Source organism: Phocoena phocoena, chromosome 5 (assembly GCF_963924675.1).
Source record: "Phocoena phocoena chromosome 5, mPhoPho1.1, whole genome shotgun sequence".
Lineage (NCBI taxonomy): Eukaryota > Metazoa > Chordata > Mammalia > Artiodactyla > Phocoenidae > Phocoena > Phocoena phocoena.
The window spans coordinates 116,905,471-116,926,205 of NC_089223.1; the positions used below are offsets into that span (position 1 = coordinate 116,905,471).

At 36.7% G+C, this 20,735-nt stretch overlaps 1 protein-coding gene across 2 annotated transcripts in view; it reads left to right on the top strand.

The window, feature by feature from the left end:
* Window positions 1-20,735, top strand: part of LOC136123105 (bifunctional heparan sulfate N-deacetylase/N-sulfotransferase 3) — a 137,249-nt gene that overhangs the window by 71,212 nt on the left and 45,302 nt on the right. For both annotated transcript variants that reach the window (XM_065877181.1, XM_065877182.1), the window contains exon 5: window positions 1,752-1,880. In XM_065877181.1, coding sequence (XP_065733253.1) covers window positions 1,752-1,880 — 129 coding nt within the window. The remainder of the gene's footprint in view (window positions 1-1,751; window positions 1,881-20,735) is intronic.

Sequence of the window (20,735 nt, forward strand, 5' to 3'; positions counted from 1 at the left end):
ATCAGCTAGGCAATCAAATCCCAAAGTTGGCTCTGTATGTTGCCATAGTTTTTCAAGCAAGATATTCAAACTGAATCCTAAAAGCGATTCAGAATCATGCATGTTAAAATGTAAAACTAACCTGGCGTTTAATTACATGTAGGCATTTCATTATTTAGCTTTGGGGTACTTCTCTTTATCCCAATATACCTTAAATCCTTCAAGAATATAAAGGCTATATATCTTTGTGTTCTCCCACCTGGACTTGCAAAGAATCTTGAATAAATATTTGTTAAATAAATAACTGCTATGTAAAATTTAATTTCCAGGAAATTACATGTTTGTGAATTGTTAGGGGATATATTTGCTTCAGTTAGGATACCTCTGCACTTAGTTCTTTTTTGTTGTTGACTTTGTGCATAACATTATGAGAATGCATAATGCTTTTAAACATAAACATCATCAGAGCTAATACTCTGCAATTAAACTGAAGTTCTTGGAATGATTTCATCAAGATAAAATAGCTTCTAAGGATATAACTTTCACCAGTTTGCCAAAATAAATAGGATAGATACAGTTTTGATTTACACTGAATATGTAGTTTATTGATTGAGCTTGGAATTATGTTTTCTAAGAAAACTTTCCAAGGACTAGATTGAAATGTATTAAATACATACTCAGTATATTTCTAGGATGTTGCAAAGCATGGGGATTCCTGTACAGGTAATATTTTGAAAGCACTTACTGAATCAATTGTGCTTTAAGAATCAAGACAAAAAAAAAATGACGATCCGTTTGCTTAGGACAATAAACAGAAAACCTGCCTGTGTAAGATTCTATAAAACTTGGATCCCTCCAAAGTATACTAATTCATTTTCTGCTACTTCAAGGGTGTAATGACAAATGCAGGTCATAAAGAAGTCATTATATAAAATGTAGCTAAAGTTTGTGCCATCTTGCACAGCTTTTTTTCACCCCTTCTTTTATAATTGTACTGATATTTCAAAAAGAATTTGAAAAAAAATCCTTATCACAAATATGTATAACTGAAGTAAATAATGGCTTTTATATACAAAGGATGAAAAGAAGACTTTTTACTGAGTGACTTTTTTATCATTTTGTTTCTGAAACTTTATAAAAATTACTAACCAAATGCATCATCTCTTTCTTACTTTTGGAACTGGCAGGCTTCAGACTTAGAATTCAGGGCAATTACTACAACCTACAGTAGTCCTTTCAGAGTAGAACAGGAACTATGATTTGTGTCTCAAATATTTGTTCTAATTTTACATGTCATTTCCCAAGAATCACATTAAGTTAATAATTGACTTCATTTTCTAATGCATGTGTAGAATTTGATAGAAGTATTATCCTTAAAACTTTTGCCTACTAGAATTACAATGTAGCACAGGCAAGTCCAGTATTTTTAAAGTCTAATTTTTACTTTTTGTTTGTTTGTTTTATTTCTTAAGATGCTGGAACATACTAGGCTTCATAACAGAAGTAATGACTTGGAGATTTAAAATAGATAAGTGGCTAAAATAATTCAAAGTCTATCTTAGTTTTAACATATTTCTTCCACTCTCTTCAGTATTCCTGCTGTAGTGATGTCATCCCCACTTTCCCACATTGTGAAGAACTTTGGGGGTGTTAGTTAAGAGTTGAATAATGACACCATCTTGTACATTATTTTCCATGAGGGAAAAAGCTAAGTTTCAACATATTAATTGGTTGAAAGGAAATTTTTCCTTACCTGTTCATTCTTCCTTCAGGTTCTTCCAAGACAAACCTGTGGGCTTTTCACTCACACAATTTTCTATAAAGAATATCCAGGAGGTCCTAAAGAGCTGGACAAGAGTATCCAAGGAGGTGAACTTTTCTTCACTGTGGTCCTCAACCCAGTAAGTACTTTGAGTTATTCTCCAAATAAATAATGAAAAATGACAGGGCAAATGACAAAGAGGCCAGGGTTTTGGTAGTTATCAGCCAATCAAGATGAAGTTTCAGTTCTAAAATGGTAGTTAAAAACTAAATGGGAAAAAAAAAAAAAAACTAAATGGAAGCACATCTAGTAATGGGGGCAAACTAATTCTACAAGTAGTAATGGCATGAGGAACTTACGGAAGAGTCAAGGAAGTGCTCTAGCAAACCCTCCTCTGCGTTGGAAAGTGATCAAAATTTAGAGATTCTTGCTTTTATGCAGAGTAAGATTTTTCACCTATAAAACTCTCCAATTCCCAATGGGACCAGTTTTCCATTTAGGTGACTATTCTATTTTTTTCTTATTTAAAATAAAAGTAGAAGCAAAATGGGAGAGGAATTAGATAAGCAAATAGGGTCACTGTTGGAACATTCACATTAGATCTTATCTTGCTGCATCTCAGGCCAGGGCAGAGCAGCCTGTTTTATTGGGCTACTGTTCTTCCTCCTTTACTTCTTAATACTAGGGTGCCAGCTCCCAAATGAACCATTTGTACGTATTTCTGCTTGAGGCCAGTGTTACAAAGTTGCATAGAAAACGAACTAACTGAAGTAAGGTGTATAAGGAAAAGAAGGGATTTTTATTTCCCTTCTGAAGGTCACTGACATAAAAAGTAAAGCTGTATTTATTTATAGGAAATTTGTCCCTGATGTTAGCAATATTCAAGATGGAAAAAAATGTAATTTTCCAAATGTGAAAAAAATTCTATCAGCATAAAAGTTAGATAAGAGAGGGATAAAGAGAATAAAATTTGAAAGACCCCTCTCTTGACATTAATTTTACAGGTCTTGCAAGTAAAGTTTCAGATATTTTTCATTATCTACTGGTATTCAATAGCTATCTATTTCTCAGCTCCTAGAAAATGAGATAGAAGTAAGAGTAACTCATCTTTGGGCAAAATCAAGATGTCTCTCCAAAACTCACCATAGTTTGAAGTTAATAAACTTCTTCATACCCCCCAAAAATATAAATAATTCTGAGTTATATATCAGAAATAATCTGGTTCTTCTAACTTTTCTATTCTTAACAAATGGAAGTATCTTTGGAATCATCTCATATGGTTTTGTTCTCTTTTTTTATCAATTCAGCCACTAATACACAGGCAAAAGAATTAAACTAATGCCTAATGATGAACTGAAAATTCAGTTAAAATATTCTTAATATGGTAACATTTTCATCAATAATTTTAAGATTCTTTAATCTATAATCTATAAAATTCTGATGTTTTATATTTCCTTTCATCATAGAGCAACTGTGAACAAGTAATCATCTATTTGATTTTTTTAACCAATAGTTGCTTTGGCACTTAAGAAATTCCTGGTGGTATTGTAATTTCAAAACTTTCTAAACCAAATTAGTTTTATTTACCATGGAAGAAATTCAAAATAAGGTCATTCATGTTCAGTAGATTTACAATAAATATTATATTTTTTACTAATTAAACACCAAAGTATTTTCTTAATTGAAAAAAGATCTGGTGGTAAAGCTTATGTTATTCTTGGATACTGATTTGGACTAAACTAACTGAACAAACTCTTTAAACATTTAGTAAACCTTGCTACTTTTCAGGCCTTTATCAATAACATTTGGCAATTTTGTTTGTCTTGCTGAGGAGATCCACAGGGAATAAAGGGGAGAAAAAACTTCACGAACTTGTTCTTTTCTGATTCAGAAAACTTTCAGTAGACAGTTACTTTCAGATAAATGCTGGTATTCAAAATAAATGACAGGTCTTGTTAGACACCATAAGACATGCAAGGAATCCAAATTAACTTCATCTGGCATGTGAACTATGATTTTTGGAAACAACTGTCGTTCCCTAGAGATTTGTGGTTAAGAAGCCCACTTCTAGACTCAGCCCAAGTCTTACCCAAGGAAAGATTTCTATCATTAGCTAGTGATGTTTGCTTTGCAGAACAGAGTGAGGCGTAGTGGTCTGTTTCCTATGAATTCTCCATCCCAAAATTAAATGTTTAGATAAAGTTTGTATTAAAATTAAGAAAGGTCCAGGTGCAGTTAGGCATACTAGTAATTTGGCAGATGACACTCTTTTTAGGCCAGAATGAGAATGAGAAACGCTTGATGGAATCAAAGTAGATATTAGCTGTAAGAAAGAAGAATTTTAATTATAGTGGATTTGAAAGATAGCCATTGTGAGCTTTAGTAATACTCCAGGCCTCGATCAGAAGTATCATTTTCTGAGAATGCTGAATGAGTTTGCTGTTTACTTCAAAAAGGTAGATGTGCATTAGAAATATACATATGGCTTTTAAATATATTCAAATATATTTGAATGAGTTGAAAATGAAAATATAAGCAGGATTTTATTTAATGCGCTTCTAAATTTTCTTCCTATATGTCAACATAATATCAAGGTATTCCAATAACTTTTACCAGTATTGTGGTGAGAGGTGGTTACAGTGAAGTACCTCTCAGAGTTAAACTAGAATAAATCACAGCAAAGATAAGTATGTTCCTTAAACAGAGTAACTCTCTGGCCTAAAATGTTCTACTGTTACCAAAGTATTTTTCACTGCTAAAGAAAAAAGTGTCAACCTTGGAAATTTAATACGAAGAGCTTCAAAGACAATGTTAGCACTGCATAAGGGAGAGAAAACCTTGGCCTTTTCCAAATGAGTATTTCCAGTGTCACAGGCCACACACCTCGGATGTGGGTTGGATGCAGAGACTTTATTAGACGCTGAGGTTCAGGTGCACTTGAGAGGTGGGCCCATCAGGCTGTCTGAGCCTGGGACCACTAAGAATTCAATTCTTCTAATTCCCTTTCTGATTCTAAACTCAACCAGCAACTTCCTGAATATAGTTTGCTTTTCTATATAAATCCTACTATAGGAAAAGAATATGTCCATCATAAGAACTTGTACTCACTAGAACAGTAATTTGTAGCACAATTTTATAAATCTTTCAGTTGGTGAATACTTCCCACTTAACCTGATAACCAGGAGAGGACCCTCCAATTGTATATATTTTAATATTTCAGTTCCTCTATAATGTATAATTCTCCATTTTAAACTAATGGAAGAAATTCTGTTTCTATTTATCAGTTTCAATTGTCTTTGCTAATTTGATTCTGCCCCCCAGAAATGGACACTGTCTGTCAGTGTACTGAATCAGGTGTTGGAGCCCATCGGGCTAAGTAACAGGCCCTGAAGTGTTTGTTGATTAATTCAGGAAGGTAATGAATTACCTTATGGACCTACCAGGGGAGAGAGCCACTAGAACTGCCCCAGAGTCACTGTTAGCTATAGACACACAAGCACAAAATTTCTACACAAACATGTAATACACCCACAAACAATATTCTTGATCAATTCATAATGCTCCAAGTACCCTTGTATATACTTTAAAAAATAGTGAGAAAGAGTCTACTTACTTTACATACCTACATAAAATAATACATAGGTGGGTACTAAGAACTAAAACTTATGAAGATGACAAAAAAATATTAATTCACAGTGACTGCACCTGCCCTCAATAAACAGAACCCTATAAATTTATGACATATATACTTATACAAAAAAAAAACCAAACCACTACTAAAGAGTATATTGTCCATTTTAAAGTGAGTTTCCAGTTCTACCTGTCTTAGGTAAATGTGATAATACTTAAGTAGTGTGACAAATGGAATAGTTCTGAATTAGACATGATTGTTCCTCTTTTGGGAGCCATATTATATTCTGTTGCTCTGAAAAAGGATGTCCCCTTCCTTCTCCAGTGTTCTTATTTCTAATTACAAAATGTCTGAGTCTTTGCTTACGCTCTTGTTCAATAAACAGACTCTAGGTATTGAGTCCCTAACAGCCGATATCTGTGTCTCCCTCCAACATGCTTGATAATAAAGTCAGTGCTTACTTTACTTATTAATCCAGAACAGTTGTGGATTGCCACAAGATTCATGCTCTTACCACACTTGTTTGGAATTCAAGTGGAGCAAATCCCTGACAGCATAGCAATATTATACTTCCTTCATCAAACTGTTAAACATCCCATACAAACAGTAGCTAATCCCGTTATGCCCATGTTTCATTAAACGCTTTTTGTCTCTATTGTTTCTCAATTTGATATAGCATCTATCCACCATACCCTCCATACCCTCCTACCCAAATCCCTGAAAGCTAAATCTAAATTGTATTTCTCTAATTACAATTACACATGGTGAGTAGAATGACTATTTCGAACTGGGTAACACATGAGTGAATTACAATGAAAGTAAAACAACAGAATTCATACAAGATACCGTGTATAAATAGAAATTAACCCACACTGAAATTTTTTTTAAAACTATAATTTACATGTATATGGCTTATGTGTGCTTATCCATAGAATTCATCTAAAAGAAAACAGCTTTTTTTCCTAATGGGAAATTTTATGTTTCTTTCTTTTCTTAGTTACTAATCCTGGAAAACATTGTGATAACAGAAAACTCTTTATTGAAAAATAAATGCTAATAATAACAACAACTTTGGATAGTAGAAAAATAATTCCTGAACATGTCTAATAATGAGTATTACCTGGGACAATTGATTTTAAAAAGTCCAGACTTAATGCATCAGAACCTGCAGGGGACAGTTTGGGGACCTGCATACTTATCATGAGCTTTAGGTGATTCTTATGATCAGGCAAATTTGGGAAATGCTGCAGAGAAAGAAAATGGAGAAATAATTTTGGTAATCGAAGATTACCAAAAACTGCTATAGGAATTGTGGACCTATGGTCAAGGTATCAGAATTGAAAATGAGTCCAAGTCAGCAGTAAGATTTTTTTAAAAACAAATGAGAATGAATGTTTTTTCTTAATGACCAGAGAACTCTAGCTTGAACTGGAGTTTAAAATAGAGGTAACTCCTGTTTATCCTTTAAGGATAGCTTAAGGGTCACTTTCCTCAGGAAACATTCTCTGCTCTGGTTTAGAAGTACCTTCTTGTGTTCCCATAGCATCCTCTGCCGACTCTTCCTAAGTACCTACTATCTTGCATCGTGACTGTGGGTTTGCGGTTAGGCTCTTTGCTTCTTGTGGCAGAAAATGTGTCTTTCATCTCCAAAATCATCCCAGTGCCTAAACATGATGCCTTATACCTAGTTTTTATTTAACACATATTAAGGAAGAGAAACTGACTTTTCTAATGGCCTGATACCAAAAACAAACACAATAAATCTGAAAGGAAAGGACATCTGGGTCCTGGTAAGATAATTCTTGAATCAAAAGCATAAGTAAAACCTGTATCATGAGTTAGATGGGGCTGAATTATGTACCGTTGTGTACTGCTCTTCACATATGTAGTTGTCTCTTCTGTATAAAGATTTGTTTTCATTGAGTTCCTCTGGCTGTAAGAACTAGAGACCCACTCAAGTTACCTCAAATAATGGAAGTGTGGGACTCCAGAATGCTGAGTCCAAGGCAGTTTCAGGGTCCATAAAAATGAGAATTACTGATCTTGATCTTGCCTTAGTGCTTTAATACAACACAACAGGTGCTTTTCATGTGTCTGAGTGTCTCGTTTTTCTACTTCTGACTATATATTACATGTCTGCCTCAAAAGTGCTGCTTGCTTTATGGCTTCTGTGCCCTCATTAATTAATTTTACACATGACCCAATGTGACTGCATCAAATGTTTTCCATATAACATTCAGCTTCAATTCTAACTTGCTAATTATCTCATCCTCTTGTGGTGTCGCAGATCAAATTCCCAAGCAAGGGAATCTATTTGTCCCAGCTTACTTTTTTGAGTCAGCCAATATCAGTCCTGGCCTGCTGTGAACTGAGTGCTCCTGGCTATGGGCACCCCACAACTACCTCCAATCTCCATTCTACACTATGACTGGGCAATGGGCTGCCTAAGGCTATCCTTTCAGCAAAAGCTTGGAAGAGGCAGGTACTATGACTGCTGTCTAGCCTGAATCTGAATCCTGTGGGACTAGTCAGTATGTCTCAGCCAATTCCAGAGATTTGGGAGTAAGCTAAACCTTTTTGGAGAAGGCCTAAAGATTAATTTTGAAGCTTATAAAGTCTAAGTGAGTAGTTCTGTTAGATATAGGACCAATTAATTTCATTCATCATTTTACTGTCTATCTTGCTTCTAGAATGCAAGTTCCAAGACAGCATGTACGTCTTGTGTTTTATTTACTCTATATCTTCAAACTAAGAAGAGTTCCTGGCATGTCGCAGGTGCTAACAAAATATTTCATAAGTAGATGAATGAAGTTAAATGTCCAACAACAGGGGTGGGAATATTAAAAGAGCAAATTATGTTCCCCCCATAGTGGAATACATTCAGCCACTAAAAAACACATTGTATAATAATTTTTGATGACATGGGAAACAGTCATGATATATTCAGTGAAAAAGTATGTTATTAGAAAATTAGATGCAAGCATGGAAATAAACTAGAAGGAATTCAGCTGAATGTTAGCAATGGTTGCCCTAGATAACAGGATTAAAGATGATTTTCTTTGTCACGTTTGTCTGATTTTTATAATATGTCTACATTGAATGTCTATTACTCTTAAAACCAGCGCACACACACACACACACACACACACACACACAAAATGCTACATTAAAAACAACAATAATAAAGAATTATCTAACACTAACAGTGAAGGACGTAAAAGCAAGTATTTATTTAGTGATATATCAGGGGTAGAATTAGTATTTACTCAGTTCCAGTTCCCTATCTGTCTCGTATATCACCTAACACCTACCTCACTGCATGGTTATTTGCGTACATATACATCATTTCTCCTATATGAGGGGGCATTCTTGCAGAATTATCTCTGTGTGTTTCATTTTTGTGCTTCCCATGGTGTCTAGATCAATGTTCTAAATCTAATAAATGGTCACTAAATGTTTTTTAAATGACTGACTGGTCACTCCTGTATTTTTCTGTTGAGAACCCAGCCTTCCTGACTCTGAGTTTGGTGCTTCTACCACTACAACATGCTGCTTCTGCACTCCTGGGTAAATTGGCCTTAACGTGATGCACATGACCTGTTAATGTGACTCAGTTACCTGGTACCAGGAAAATGTGCAAATGGTTTAAAATTTCTGACTATTATTTAGAAAAACTAACCCATCTCCATATTGAATAAAAAACAAAAAATAAGTGCTTTTGAGAAAAAGCTATAATAAGCAGTTATAGCTAAGGGAAAATGTCAAATGTACTTTTAAAGAACTATGAGGGCTTCCCTGGTGGCACAGTGGTTGAGAGTCCGCCTGCCGATGCAGGGGACGTGGGTTCGTGCCCCGGTCCGGGAGGATCCCACATGCCGCGGAGCGGCTGGGCCCATGAGCCATGGCTGCTGAGCCTGCGCGTCCGGAGCCTGTGCTCCGCCACGGGGGAGGCCTCAACAGTGAGAGGCCCGCGTACCGCAAAAATAAATAAATAAATAAATAAAGCTTTCTGAAAAAAAAAAAAAAAAAAAAAAAAAAAAAAAAAAAAAAAAAGAACTATGAATAATAAGCTATGTATTTTTTATCTTAAAACAATAAATCTTATTGATGTTACTTATATACTGATAAGGCTTTTAAATTTTTTTTTGTTTTTTTAATTTATTTTTTATTAGACTTTTAAACTTGTAAAGCCAAAACACGTTATTTCATTTATTTCCTACTTTCCGTATCAGCCCTATTTTTCTATCAATGTTCTTCATGATTAACTATGGTTTTATATAATTACTTGCCACTGTGAGATTAAGAATATTATAAGAAAGCATGATTGTCTTGATTCTACGGTTAAGAAAAATAGGAGTATGGTAAACTCTCAAGCCATTGAGATAGATATATTTAAGAAATTTAAGAAAATAGATATTAAGTTAAAGAAATGAATATTATTTTTGTTTAATCCTTTCATATTTCACATAACTTATAGGATAAACAAACAAACAAAAAATCCTTCACTTGGAAAAAAAAAATTAAGTCTGGCTCCTACCCACCTTTATGGTCTCTTTTTTCAATAATCTCATATATGCACCTTTCAATCCACCCACACCAAAGAATTTGTAGTTCCCTAAACAGGACCTGTTATCTTGTTCTGTGCCTTAGAGTGCTACTGCCTCAGGCTGGAATGCCTTCCAGCAAATCTGAGCTCAAACGTCATCTTTTTACAGAAGACCTCCCCCAACTCTTCAGTTTCTCCTGTGTTCTCATAGCACCCAGGCATAACCATAACATAACTTGCCCCCAGTACTATAATCGGTTTTCTCATCCAGTAGTTTGTGCATTCCTTGATAGAAAGCATCATGTCTTATTTATTTTGTAATCAAGATATATGCAAAATTTTAGCGCATAGTAGGCTCTCAATAAATGACAGTGCATTAACTTGCCATGCATGTTTGAAGGAAACACTTCCTTTGACGGAAAATCTATTTGCCTTGGAAATACTTATTCACAGAATCACTTGACTCAAGAGTTTGCATTATTGTGCTTTCATTTCTCCCAACATGGCATCCAGGGAGATCCTTTTGAAAGTCATTAAATTTATGAAAAGATGGTCAGTTTCACTCATAGGAAGAAAAATCAAGGTTAAACATATTGAGATACCATTTCTTATCCATCATATTGCCAAAAATTCAAAAGATTGGTAAAATATTCTGTTAACAAGGCTGTGGGAAAACAGATATTCTCATACATCCTAGTGGATATGCAACCCCTACTGAGGGAATGCAAAATGGTACAGCCGCTATGGAAAACAGTATGGAGTTTCCTCAAAAATTAAAAATAAGACTACCATATGATCCACCAACCGTACTTCTGGATATCTGTCCGAAAGAATTGAAAACAGGATCTCAGAGAGATATTTGCCCTCCTATGTTTGTTGCAGCATTATTCTCAATGGCCAAGAGGTAGAAACAACTTAGCTGTCCATTGACAGATGAATGACTAAAGAAAATATGGTACATATGTACAGTAGAATATTATTCAGCCTTAAAAAGGAAGGAAATCCTGTCATATGCTACAACATGAATGAAACTTGAAGACATTATATGCTAAGTGAAATAGGCCAGTCACAAAAGAACAATACTATATGATTCCACTTGTTTGAGGTGTCTAAAGTGGTCACACTCATAGAAACAAAGTAAAATGATGGTTGCCAGGGCCTAGAGGGAGGGGAAAATGGGGAGTTGCTATTCAGTGGGTACAGAGTTCCAGCCATGCAAGATGAAAAAGCTCTAGACATGTACAGCATACTGTACTACTGTACATTTAAAAATTTTGCTGAGGGGCTTCCCTGGTGGCGCAGTGGTTGAGAGTCCGCCTGCCGATGCAGGGGACACAGGTTCGTGCCCTGATCTAGGAAGATCCCACATGCCGTGGAGCGGCTGGGCCCGTGAGCCATGGCCACTGAGCCTGCGTATCTGGAGCCTGTACTCCGCAACGGGAGAGGCCACAGCAGTGAGAGGCCTGTGTACCGCAAAAAAAAAAAAAAATTTGCTGAGGGTAGATTTCATGTTAATTTTTGCCACAAATGTTTTTTAAATTTTTATTGGAATATAGTTACTTTACAATGTTGTGTTAGTTTCTGCTGTACAGCAAAGTTAATCAGCTATGTGTATACATATATCCCCTCTTTTTCAGATTTCCTTCCCATTTAGGTCACCACAGAGCACTGAATAGAGTTCCCTGTGCTATACAGCAGGTTCTCATTAGCTATCTATTTTATATATAGTATCAATAGTGTATATATGTTAATCCCAATCTCCCACCCAATTCATCCCACCCCCCATTCCACCGCTTGGTGTCCGTACGTTTGTTCTCTACGTCTGTGTCTCTATTTCTGCTTTGCAAATAGGTTCATCTGTACCATTTTTCTAGATTCCACATATATGCATTAATATACCATATTTGTTTTTCTCTTTCTGACTTACTTCACTCTGTATGACAGTCTCTAAGTCCATCCATGTCTCTGCAAATGACACAATTTCATTCCTTTTTATGGCTGAGTAACATTCCATTGTATACATGTACCACATCTTCTTTATCCATTCCTCTGTCGATGGACATTTAGGTCGCTTCCATCTCCTGGCTGCTGTAAATAATGCTGCCATTATTGGGGTGCATGTGTCTTTTGGAATTATGGTTTTCTCCAGGTGTATGCCCAAGAGTGGGATTGCTGGGTCATATGGTAGTTCTATTTTTAGTTTTTTAAGGAACCTCCATACTGTTCTCCATAGTAGTTGTATCAATTTACATTCCCACCAACAGTGTAACAGGGTTCCCTTTTCTCCATACCCTCATCAGCATTTATTGTTTGTAGATTTTTTGATGATGGCCATTCTGACCAGTGTGAGGTGATACCTCATTGTAGTTTTGATTTGCATTTCTCTAGTAATTAGTGATGTTGAGCATCTTTTCATGTGCCTATTGGCCATCTGTATGTGTCCACATATAGATACTTCTCTTTGGAGAAATGTCTATTTAGGTCTCCCACCCATTTTTTGATTGGGTTGTTTGTTTTTTTTGATACTGAGCTGCATGAGCTGTTTGTATATTTTGGAGATTAATCCCTTGTCAGTTGCTTTGTTTGCAAATATTTTCTCCCACTCTGAGAGTTCTCTTTTCGTCTTTTTTATGGTTTCCTTTAATGTGCAAAAACTTTGAAGTTTCATTAGGTCCCACTTGTTTATTTTTGTTTTTATTTTCATTACTCTAGGAGGTGGGTCAAAAAAGATCTTGCTGTGATTTATGTCAAAGAGTGTTCTGCTTATGTTTTCCTCTAAGAATTTTATAGTGTCTGCCTTACATTTAGGTCTTTAATCCATTTTGAGTTTATTTTTGTGTATGGTGTTAGGGAGTGTTCTAATTTCATTCTTTTACAGTGTAGCTGTCCAGTTTTCCCAGCACCACTGATTGAAGAGGCTGTCTTTTCTCCACTGTATATTCTTGCCTCCTTTGTCATAGATTAGCTGACCATATGTGCGTGGGTTTATCTCTGGGCTTTGTATCCTGCTCCATTGATCTATATTTCTATTTTTGTGCCAGTACTATACTGTCTTGATAACTGTCTTGAGAGCTTTGTAGTGTATCTGAAGTCAGGGAGCCTGATTTCTCCAGATCTGTTTTTCTTTCTCAAGATTGCTTTGGCTATTCGGAGTCTTTTGTATTTCCATACAAGTTGTAAAATTTTTTGTTCTTTTTCTATGAAAAATGCCATTGGTAATTTGATAGGGATTGCATTGAATCTGTAGATTGATTTGGGTAGTGTAGTCATTTTCACAATATTGATTCTTCGAATCCAAGAGCATGGTATATCTCTCCATCTATTTGTGTCGTCTTTGATTTCTTTCATCAGTATCTTATAGTTTTTTGAGTACAGGTATTTTTTTTTAAAAAAGTGAAAGAACTTTAAAAAATACCTTTTTATATTTTTGACAGTACATTTTAAACATGAATCTAATCACGAAGAAACAATCTCACAAGTCCCAAAATTGGTATATTCTATAAAACAAATGTTCTAGACTTTTACAAAAATATATCATGTTTAAAAAAATAAAGAAGGGATTCCCTGTGGGTGTAGTGGTTAAGAATCTGCCTGCCAGTGCAGGGGACATGGGTTCGAGCTCTGGTCCGGGAAGATCCCACATGCTGCAGAGCAACTAAGCCCATGTACCACAACTACTGAGCCTGCACTCTAGAGCCCGCGAGCCACAACTACTGAAGCCTGTGCACCTAGAGCCCGTGCTCCACAACAAGAGAAGTCATTGCAATGAGAAGCCTTCACACCGCAACGAAGAGTAGCCCCTGCTTGCCTCACTTAGAGAAAGCCCGTGTGCAACAACGAAGACCCAACGCACCCAAAAATAAAATAAATAAATTTACAAAAAAATTAAAAAATAAAGAAGGAGGATTATTCTAGTTTAAAAGAAACTAAAAGCCATAATAACCTAATACAATTTATAATTCTTAAGCCTTCGTTGGATCCTCAATTTTTTTTTTAATATATCTGTAAGTATCATTTTTCTAGTTATTACTGCTGGGTAACAAAATACCCCAAAACACAATGGCGGCTTAAAAAGAAAACAGCAATTATTTTCTTATCACTCATGATTTCTGTAGGTCAGAATTCAGCGAGGGCTGGACTGGGTGGTGATTCTGACCTTCAGTGTCTCATGAGGTTGCGGTCAGATGGTGACTAGACCTGGAAAACCAGGCAAGGAGCTGGCAGGACATCTCTTCACAGTGTCTCGGGGCTTTTTCATGTGATCTCTCCCCAAGGGCTTCTAAGGGGCTTCCTCACAGCAGGAGGGCCTCAGGCAGTCATGCGGCTTTAGGGCTCATGAAGCATCAGAGCAACCAAAGCAGAAGCAGAACTGCCTGGGATTCAGAAGTCACAGCAACATTTCTGCTTCACGAAAGCCTGACCACATTCAAAGGGAGAATTAGATTCCATCTCTTTACGGGGAGTGACAAAGTTCTAGAAGAGAGAGAAATTGTGGGAGGCCATCTTTGGAAAATATAATTTACCACAGACAATTATGGAACAATTAGGGGAGTTTAAATATGGACTGCACAATAGATGAGACTGAAATATGTCTTCCTAGGCGTGATGATGTTTGATTTTACAGTAAAATGTATGTGCTCTTAGATGATGCATGCTAAGGGATTTAGTGGCAGTGTCCTGCTGTCTGCAACTTATTTTCAAGTGATTTAGCAAAATAACAGATATGTTTAAGAGTGAAAGAAATAGAAAATGCAAAGCAAATGTAGTGAAATGTAAGGAACTGGAGAATAGGTGAAGGATATACAGATGTTCACTGTCCTAATTTTTTGCTTTTCTATAGTTTTATGACATGTTTTTCAAATATTTGAGTGAGAAATAATGTAAGTCCGATTACATTATTCCTCTGCTCACATCCTCCAAACCTCTCTCTTCAGAGTAGATGCCAGACTCCTTACCATGACCTACAAGACCTGTGTGATCTGAACCCTTACCTCCCTGATATTATCTCCAGGCGGAGGGAACAGCAAGTACAAAAGCCCCGGGAGTGTGCTTGGCATGTTTTAGAAACAGCAGGTAGTTTACAATGTCCTATTTTAATTGATGCCTCTTAAACATCTTCTTCATAAATCTTTGTGTACGCATTGTTTCTGGTTTGATGTGAAACCTCAGTTCCCTGCCTACTCATTTCTTTCTTGGTTGTAGGAACTTCAGCCCTTGAAGAACTCAGTCAAAGCCAGATCATATCTCACTACCCCCCAAAATGCCTGAGAATTCTGTTTAGGAAAGGGAAAAGATCCAGCCAGGAAAATTTACGAAGGTTCCCAGTTACATTCAAATTGGAATTTCACCTATTTGGTATTCCCCTCAGGACGCCTGGTATCCTTTCAATCTTACCTCCAAGGCATATTGTATTGTATTGTTTTTGAGGTTTAGATTGTCTAAGCATGCCCTGTAGTAAGGAGTAGGTTCTTAACAAGATTTTACTTTGCAGGATTTAATCCACTGGCTTTCTTGCTTGGCTGCCTTTGGCTAAAGCTCACTGTTTGGTTGGACCTCCCTTGCCTGTGGCCCTACACCATGGTGCTGCCTATCACAGGCATTAGTAATTTCCTGTCTTGGCTGGAGGCCCTCACAGAAGCCATATTTTCATTGCATATATTTGTTCCTGATGTTTTGGTCTTAGGTCTCAGCAGAACTGTGGTTCTTTCTGAAGGTCATACGATACTGTTTTCAGGGGAGGTATTAGTCCCACAGATAACTGGGCCTTTTGATCTCCAAGATGAGTAGGTTGGCCACATCTTGCCTTCCAAACCAGTGAACACTGTATTAAGTAGGGCTTGTTGGTAAATTCAGTGTGTCAGGAACTCACAGCCACATAAGAGACCAATGAGCTAATAATAACAACAACACAGGTACCTCTTATTAGAAGCCAGATAGTTAATAGACATTAGAAATCAAAGCTCAAAAAATATTACCAGGCTATCTGAATGCTTACTGTACTGGCATCAGTAAAGTGAGCAAACCCCAGGTGAGATTGCTATCCGTAGTGAAACAGGCTAAGACATTCATTTGGAGGAAACGGGACAGTTAAATGCCAGGGAGGCTTGGCTAGGTGTCCTCTGTACTAAAATTAGAATTCTGAGATTGCCATTTTCCAACTTGGCAAGCCTTAAAAAAAAAAACCTTCATATCCTTTAACACTGTAATTCCACTTCTAGGAATCTATCCTAGATTTAGAAAAAAGTGTTAATTGTAATGAGGGAAGAAAATGGAAATAAATGATGTCCAACTGAATGGAAATGTATAAATAAATTATGTCCACTTAGGTTATTATGCAGATTTTTAAATTTATGTGTATGAATAATTAGGCAATAACATAAGAAGTAAAAGATATATTATGTATAAATAGGGTACAAAAGTATCAAAATTTTGTTTTAAAAAACTATACATAAACTATACATACTGAAAAGAAATGTATCTTTGGATGTTGAAATTTTGGTATTTTTCTTTCTGCTCTTCTGTATTTTATATTTTTCTTTTTTAAAATATCTTTATTGGAGTATAATTGCTTTACAATGTTGTGTTAGTTTCTGCTGTACCACAAAGTGAATCAGCTATATGTATACATATATACCCATATCCCCTTCCTCTTAAGCCTCCTTCCCACCCTCTCTATCCCATCCCGATAGGTCGTCACAAAGCACGGAGCTGATCTCCCCGTGCTATGCAGCAGCTTCCCATTAGCCATCCAATTTACATTTGGTAGTGTATATATGTCATTGCTACTCTCTCACTTCGTCCTATAATTTTTCTTTAATGAGTTTCCAACATCTTTTTTAACAAGAAGGGGTAAAGCACTGATTTTTAAAGTACTAACACAAGAGTTCCTATTAGCAGAGAATGATCAAACCAGTTTAATTATGAATTACCATTTAAACAAATTATTTTAAGACAAGGGTATCATATTAGGGGATTCAGTTCAACAGTACTTTCTGAGTATCTTTTTCTTCAAATTTCAAAATATTAACACCTTGTAAAATTCCATAGGATAAGAGGTGAAACACGAATAATTATATTTCTGTAATTCTGCTTTTTCCCTTTAACAAGTATATGGACTGAAGCAAGAACAAGGCAATAAGCAAGAAGGGCCCTGGAGCAGGAGGGAAAGAGACAAAAGGAACCTGTTCTGTACTAGGCCATGCTTTTTAGAAGGGACCTTATTTCATTCTAGCAACAATTCCGTGAGGCTTCGTGTATATCATCTTATTGGAACTTAACAGCAATCCTATGAGGCATGTCATAGATGAGGAAACTGGGGTTCAAAGAGATTCCCTAATCTGACCAAAGATAAACATATAGTAAGAGAAAGGTCCTCCATTCTACTGTCATTGTGCTTTGTTGATAGAATACCCCTGACCCACACTCAGAGCCTTGAATAGCCTCATTTTTAAACAGAATTAAGCCACACTTCTTAGTCTGGTTTCTCATCCTAAGGGACATATTACACACAAACATTAGAACATGAGAGAAAGAACACTAAAGCAATGGCAGTGGGAAATGAAAGCTGACAAAGGAGTAGGACACCCCACCTATTACAAAGCACCCAAAAACTCAAAAAGCAGTTATGTGGTAGTATAGAACAATTTTATGACAAGACATACAACTCTATGCAATGCTGAGGTAATTGTTATACTCAATACTTTATTTTCCATATACTCTGTAATACAGGAGGAATGTAATACCTACAAGTTATTTTGCACAAAGGTCATCCTAATTCTCTTCTCCAAGGGTTCTGAATGGATGAGGTGTTTGCTTTTGTTGTTTTTGTTATACATAAGAATCTAGTAGAAGACTCACAAACACAAGGTGATTACTAAACTGAGGCCCCTCAGAATAGACAGTATCCAAATATAGAACTTGTTTTTTGTTTAAGTAAAAGCCAAGAATAGACTTAACGGCTACTAAGTTATTGATATACCTTGAAATATTTTGCTAGAACAATGTAGAAATGGAATTGAAACATCAAGTGAAGCTTTCTGGGCTACTGTGGTTTCAATTGAATGCTGCGCTTTGTATAAACACAACTTTTGTGGTTTAACTTTAGGCTGTTCTCTGCGGTCTTCCCATATAATGGGAACGCGTCAGAAGCACAGCTTCGCTTCCTGTGTAGGCTGGAAACTGTTAACTGCGAAGTTTGGAGATAGTCTCACAGAGCTCTTTGCCATATGTTAAACTAAACTTGATATGAAAAATATCATATCAGTTTCCAGTTTCCCAGAGCATTAAGAAGAAAAAAAAAGGAGCTCAAGCTTTATAAATATAAAAAGCATCTGTCTGCACAGGAAATTCTACTGTGTTATTTTGCAAATGATCCCTACTTATATTTACAAGAGAAATCAGATCTGATGAAGTAGTGATATATAGGAAGTAGCGCACCATTCTGTTCAGAATTTTTTAATATATGTTCATAACTCTGAATGGCTGCCTGGACTGTGAGCTAACCATCATTGAACAGAGCTCTCAACAGCGCTGCCCAGTATGCTCCTAAGCATTTATGCTTCCAAGTGAAAGGAGATGGAATATTTTGATAGCATGCTGTTAACTTAAACATTTCTGTCGGATGTCATTTTTGTGTTTCAGGGCTCCCACCACTCTTTCCAATTCAGGAAGACTCATGAGCATTCACAAAATGTTTGGCACAGTTTTCATTCTAATTTTTTACTTCTCCTTGACTCTCTAAGCCTCTGCATAGACACTCGTCCAGATGCAAATATCCTTGAGTTCATCTTCAGTAGCCTTTTTAAGAATCCCTTTCTGTGACTTCCCTTCTACCTGCCTCCCCATTGTCACCTCTAATTTTGACATTTCTTTTGCTCTGAACCACCATTCCATGGCCCTCATAAGATTAATAGCTGAAACTCATACCCAGAACCCTGGTCATTCATCACAGTCTATGGAGGACTTCACGCTGCCTTTATAATATACCATCTATTTACCCGCCGCCCTCTCTCAGACTTGGCTGTACACCCTTCGGCTCACTTCATCAATTCGGTGCTCCAGCATGTAGCCTTGATCTCACTGATTGTTTTCTTGCCTCACAGAGAGTACTTAAAAGACTTCCACCTGAATCTGTCTGCCTTTTTTATCTAATAGCCTATCCATGCCAGTACTACCAACTAAACTCCCTTTAACCATGAAATGATAGTTTTTCTTCTGATTTCTTCTTTTTCACACCTTTATCTTGCCTAGTTTTCACTCAGTGTTCATTCTTTTACTAACTTACGGCTTCTCTTGCTCTCAGTTCCATGTAATTCCCTTCTTTCTTCCAATAACATATATTAATAACTATTACTCATCCATCACCAAGTATTGCCCACTTTTACTATTTTCACTGGTTTAAAAGTTGCTGTCTCTTCTATTAAGCTTTCACTTGCAGTTCCCTAAATAATTTTGAAAATATATATTAATCTCTCCGTGTGGTCTTCATGCTCTAGTCTTAAGACGAAGAAATAGCACCACTTCCTCCACAGGAGTCAGAAGGAGGGCACTCATGGTACACTGATAATTTTCATTAAAGAAAATTTCTAATTTTCAAACTCCCTCAATTACTTCAGTATTTGTCTCTTTTATATCCTATTCTTCGTCCACCTGAACAGAGTGTACCGTAATTCAGTTCAGTTATGATGCTGACCACCTGGCATTAGCATCAGACTCCACAGGTTTAAGGGCCTGGTTCTCAAGAAAACTGCCTTTACTTCAGATGCCAGCCCCAAGTGGCCAGGGGATATGCCCCCATCCCCCGGCCACCCATACTTCTGACCAGCTGGCTACAAATTCAGGTGTCCCCACTATCTCTTCAAGTTCAATAATTAGCTGGAATGACCCACAGAGACTCAGGAAAGTGCTACAATTATGATTACAGTTTTACTATCAAGGATACACAGAGGGCAAGGTTTGGGAAAGAACATAGAGCTGCTTTGCCCGCTCATGGGGAAATCAGGGCATATCACCCTCCGGGCACATCAATGTGTTCACCAACCAAGAAGCTCCACTGACTTTCAGTATCCAGGGTTTCCATTGGGATTTCATTACATTGGCATGTTTCATTAAATCATTGGCCACATGATCGAACTCAATTTCCAGCCCTCTCCTTCTTCCTCTCCTTCAGAGGAGCTCAGTTTGATATCACATGGTTAAAGCTTCAAACCCTCTAATTACATGACTGGTCTTTCTGGCTTAGCCTATCCCTATTTGGAGTCATCTCATTAGCATAAGCTATGTAGGGTCCAAAGCATAAACTATTAGGACCCACAATGAATAACAAAGAACTTCTATCACTAGGGAAATTCTAAGGGATTAGAGTTTTCCTCCCAAGAGACAGAGACAAAGATCTGTCAAATTCTTTAGTCACAACAATCCTCAAGATGGTAAATAGCCAAAGATGTTTTTACCACATCCCTTGCAAGATAAATGGTCCAGGCTCTCACTCTGAAATTTAGGATTTAACAGCTTTTATCTTTGGACCTCAGATGAAACTGAAACTAAAATAATTGCATTTTCACATCCTCTTAATTGTTCATTGGCTAAGCTGCGTGATTATGCAAAAGCCAGCAGATCTGTGGCTTCTATGTTTGTCGTCAGGCAGGGATAAGGGAATCTGGACTGAGTTTGGAAACTCAGAAGCCTCGGCCCCAGTCTGCATAGATGTACCACAGAGGCTTTCGCTCAAATGGGAGGTCCTGCCAGTTACCCAGGGTAGTGAAAGGGTGGCTAAGAGCCTCTGTCCTAGTTTGAGTTTTGCAGAGTTTTGCACATCT